This window comes from Rhincodon typus, unplaced genomic scaffold (genome assembly GCF_021869965.1).
Source record: "Rhincodon typus isolate 14 unplaced genomic scaffold, sRhiTyp1.1 hic_rhity00008457, whole genome shotgun sequence".
In the NCBI taxonomy this organism is placed as follows: domain Eukaryota; kingdom Metazoa; phylum Chordata; class Chondrichthyes; order Orectolobiformes; family Rhincodontidae; genus Rhincodon; species Rhincodon typus.
In genome coordinates, this window is record NW_025974095.1 from 1 (window position 1) to 4,292 (window position 4,292).

At 51.3% G+C, this 4,292-nt stretch overlaps 1 protein-coding gene across 1 annotated transcript; it reads left to right on the forward strand.

The window, feature by feature from the left end:
- Positions 1 to 102: 102 nt before the first annotated feature.
- On the forward strand, positions 103 to 3,528 carry LOC125482300 (poly [ADP-ribose] polymerase 1-like). The gene is made up of 4 exons (XM_048594354.1): positions 103 to 350; positions 1,193 to 1,438; positions 2,072 to 2,140; positions 3,037 to 3,528. Exons 1-4 carry the CDS (start codon positions 227 to 229, stop codon positions 3,444 to 3,446), a joined length of 849 nt encoding a protein of 282 aa, XP_048450311.1. The 5' UTR covers positions 103 to 226; the 3' UTR covers positions 3,447 to 3,528.
- Positions 3,529 to 4,292: the final 764 nt, after the last annotated feature.

The window sequence follows — 4,292 nt, forward strand, 5'->3', positions numbered from 1 at the left end:
GGAGAGGGCCCCAGCGCGGAGCTGGGAATGGGTCTGGAGGAGAGGGCTCGAGGGCGCTCCAGTATGTCCCCTTGAAGTCAGATGGAGGTCCTGAACAGCCAATGAGGTTCGAGCTGTCTCCTTCCCAGGTCCATGCAGCATCACTGAAATAGGGCAATGTAGACATTCCACCTCTTTAACCGGATGCTGCGTCTCTCTTGTTTGTGTAGGTTTACCTCTAGCAAACATGAAAGTCCTCATCCTGGGAAAACTCTCGAAGAAGAAGGATGAGCTGAAGACCCTGGTGGAGGAATTTGGAGGCAAAATCACTAGCACAGCCAGTAAAGCCAAGCTTTGCATCAGCTCGCAGAGTACGTGAATGATCATTGGAGTCCTGCACAGCAGGAGTCCAAATTTTGACCTGTACATCAACCCCCCACACCCTTATCCCACTGCCCCCCACTACCCCCAACTGTCTGACAGCTCAACTTCCACATTGGATTGAGAATAAGGATGGAGCTTGCTGTTGCACCCCTCTGTGACCCTCACCCCTCTGCCTCCCTCACTTGCCCCTCCCCCCACCCCCCACCTTCCCCTTGCCTCCATTTCTTTCACTTCTCCTTCCCAACCTGGGTCCACTTGGATTGGAGATGATGCTTAATGTTGGGAATGTTTTCTGCCACTCTGTGCTCCTTCAACCCTGCCCTCAGAGTGTTTAATAGGGACAGCATCGAGGGAGCTTCACTCTTTTGAGCTGAAAGTAGAGGAAGCTTCACTCTGTATCTTACCCAGTGCTGTCCCTGTCCTGGAGTTGTTTGTTGGAAAGTTTACTTTCTGTCTAAAAGATTAGAGGAAGCTTAATTCTCTACCAACCAATGATGTATATTTCGTGGGGAGTGTTTGCTGGGGACAGTGTGGAGAGAGCTTTACTTAAAAGATTAGAGGGAGCTTTATCAGTGTCTCACACCATGCTGTCCCTGACCTGGAAGCGTTTGATGGGGACACTTACAGGAGCTTTGCTTTCTGCTTAAAAGAATAGAGGCAGCTTTACTTTCAGTTTGAGAGAGTAGAGGTCTTCCTGTTGCAATGTTTCTCCACAGCAGTAGTACAACAATTGAGGTAGGCCTGATGGATTGAATGGCCTGTTTTGGTCACCTTCTGTTGGGTCTTTCTCCTGGATGGTTCGCATTCATTGCTGGTAACTTTTCTACAGAGGAGGTGGACAAAATGTCTAAGAAGATGGAGGAGGTGAAGGAAGCCAATGTCCGTGTGGTTTCGGAGGATCTCCTTGACGACCTGCAGTCAGGGAAGGGCCTTCAGGAATTGTTGTCGGTGCATGGGATCTCGTCGTGGGGAGCTGAGCTTGCCCCCGAGAAGGTCTCAGAGCCCCCTGTCGCTGGGAAATCCACTGGCAGCAAGGTCACAAAGAACTCCAGTGGCAAAATCAAGCAGGAGCAAGGTAATGGAGCTTCACACAAACAGCCGCGTTTGTATAGTGCCTGTCACTACCCCAGTACATCCCAACACGCTTCAGAGCCAAGGTACAGCTTCTGTCACATAGTCACTTGTAAGTTAGCAAGGCACCAGCTAATTCTGTACAGCAAGCTTCCACAAATGTCAATATCACAAATAACTCTAAGGTCTTGAATTTGTAATAATGGGCAAGTTGACGATTCCCCATCCCGCGCTTCCAAAATTTTCCGATCGCGTGCTGCTGTGTATTCTTTCCACAATATTGCATTCTGCACTGACAGTGCAGTACCTCCCTCAGTACTGAAGTGGACTACATATTGAAGGCCTGGTGTGGAACTTATTCCCATTGGCTCTTGCAGGCAGCCAGAACAATTTAAGAGTTGGTGATTTATTTAGAATTAATTCACAGGATGTGGGCTTTCCTACCGGGCCAACATTTATTGCCCAGTCTGTAGTCTCCCTACACAAGGCGGTGGTGGGAATGCTGCAGTCTGTTCAGGGGATTCGCTTCTGGGTTTGAGTGGAGTGAAGGGACTTGTTCAGGAAGCAGCCCCACAGTTAGAAAAATAATCTTTGTATCGTGGTAAAGTAGTGCCCTGCTGATGCTTGTCTCTTCCAGAATCCAGCAAATCAGAGAAGAAGATGAAGCTGACAGTTAAAGGTGGGGCAGCTGTGGACCCTGACTCTGGTACGTGGACCTGAAAATCGGCGCGCTCACTAACGGCCCCCATCGGCGCGGTCAGTAACGGCCCCCCGTCAACATCGGCGCGGTCAGTAACGGCCCCCATCAGCACGATCAGTAATGATCCCCATCGGTGCGGTCAGTAACAACCCCCATTGGCGCACTCACTAACAACCCCCACCGATATCGGCTGCAGTCAGCTCCAGTCAGTATTGCCTGCAGTCATTGCAGTGGTGTGCCCTGGTCAGTATCAGTCAGTCTGAGGTGAGGAAGGCCTGCAGTGTTTGGGTGATTTGCTAGAACCACAGTTTGTGCCAGGAATGTTTCACTCCCCACCCAAATTAATACAGGAGAATTGAAAATGTTGAAAAGACCAGTTTTCACTGTCTGTTGCACCATTGTGCAGACGCCCTGTCCTAAAGTCCCTGCTGTGAGAGGTCTGTGTCAATGTGCTCACTTCCTGAGGGGCTCAGGTTGAGGGAACACTGCTCAGGCCTCAATCCCAGGCTGCTGCTCAGAAAATCCATCCCTGCCTTTCCCCCACTCCACTTCAAAATGGTGCCCGGGATGGGGGGCATCTTTTGCATTGCCTCGTCAGGACTGAGTGGGTGGGGGGGCAGTGGGCACTTCCAGCTCAGCTGTAAGGGGTGGCACCTCTGGGAGTGTGGCACTCACTCAGTACCGCCCTGCAGTGGGTCAGCCTTCAACGTATGGCTGGCCTGGGATTTAAACGTGTGGCTGATCAGCTGATGGTAGTGCCAGTTGCTGGTGGGCTGATGTGAGGTTTCAGCCCCTACCCCACCCCTGAGAACTTGGGGATACTGGAGGGAGGGTGAGCAGACTGGGCGACGGGTACAGAGTGAAGCAGAGAATCCCATACCCGTGACTGATGTGTTTTTCAGGGCTGGAGGACTCGGCTCATGTCTTTGAGCAGGGAGGCAGAATCCTGAGTGCTACCCTGGGCCTGGTGGATATATCCCGCAGTCAGAACTCCTACTACAAGCTGCAGCTGCTGGAAGACGACAACAAGAAGAGGTTCACAGCGCCTAGGGTCAAGGGGGTTTCTGGGATCAAGGGGACCGGTCCCAGGGTTGAGGGTGTGGTCCTGGTTTTTGGAGGAGGCGGTCAGGGGGTCAGTCCCAGGGTCAAGGGGGCTGACCCAGTGATGGCTCTTTCCTACGCCGAGGGAGCCCTGAGACAAGGGTGGGCCAGGGCAGGGGGTGCTGGTGTCATAGGGATTGTGTCCTGCTGGGCCAGTGAGAGCTCTCTGATAGGGTTCACTGTGAAAGACAGCCCCCTCTATCAGTGCTGACACACAGACACACATGCACAGGCACAGGCGCACACGCACAGACATACGCATAGACACAGACACACATGCACAGGCATGACATGCACACACACACAGACGCACACGCACGGAGACACACTTCAGAGCAGGACTTCACGTTCCTGGGTCACTGGCTCCATTTCTGGGGAAGATGGGACCTGTACAAGTCTGACAGGTTGCACTTAAACTGAAAGGGAGCCAGGATCTTTTCTGGGGCTTCGGGTCTTCGGTAGTGCAGTTGGTGGGAGTTAAAACTAGTTTGGCAGGAAGGTGGGATACAGTGTGACAGGATTGTAGCAGTGGTAGACTGACCAGGACAGAAGAATGAAATCAGTACTAGCCAGAGTGTAAAAGTAGTCAAGGTAAGGCATAAGGTGCATGACAAAGACTGGTTGTCGATTATTTAAATAAAAGGAGATTTGTGAGCAAGGCAGATGAGTTGAGAGGAACGTTGATACACACATGGTTATGTAATATTAATGTTGGAGGAGCAGGACTGGCCACTCTCAAATTCAACTCAAAATTCAATCAAATTTGATCTCCCCTGATAAAGCCATGCTGATTATCCTTCATAAATGATTGCCCCTCCAGGTGGAGATTAATTCTGTCCCTCAGAATTCCTCCATTGATGTTTGACTGACTGGCCTGTCATATCCTGGTTTATCCTGATCACCCTTCATGAATAATGATACCACATTCGTTACCCTCCAGTCCTCTAGCACCTCTCCGGTGGCCAGAGAGGGTTTAAAAATTAATGTCCAGGTCGTTGCAATCTCCTCCGTTGCCTCCCACAGCAGCCTGGGATACATCTCATCTGCCCCTGGGGAT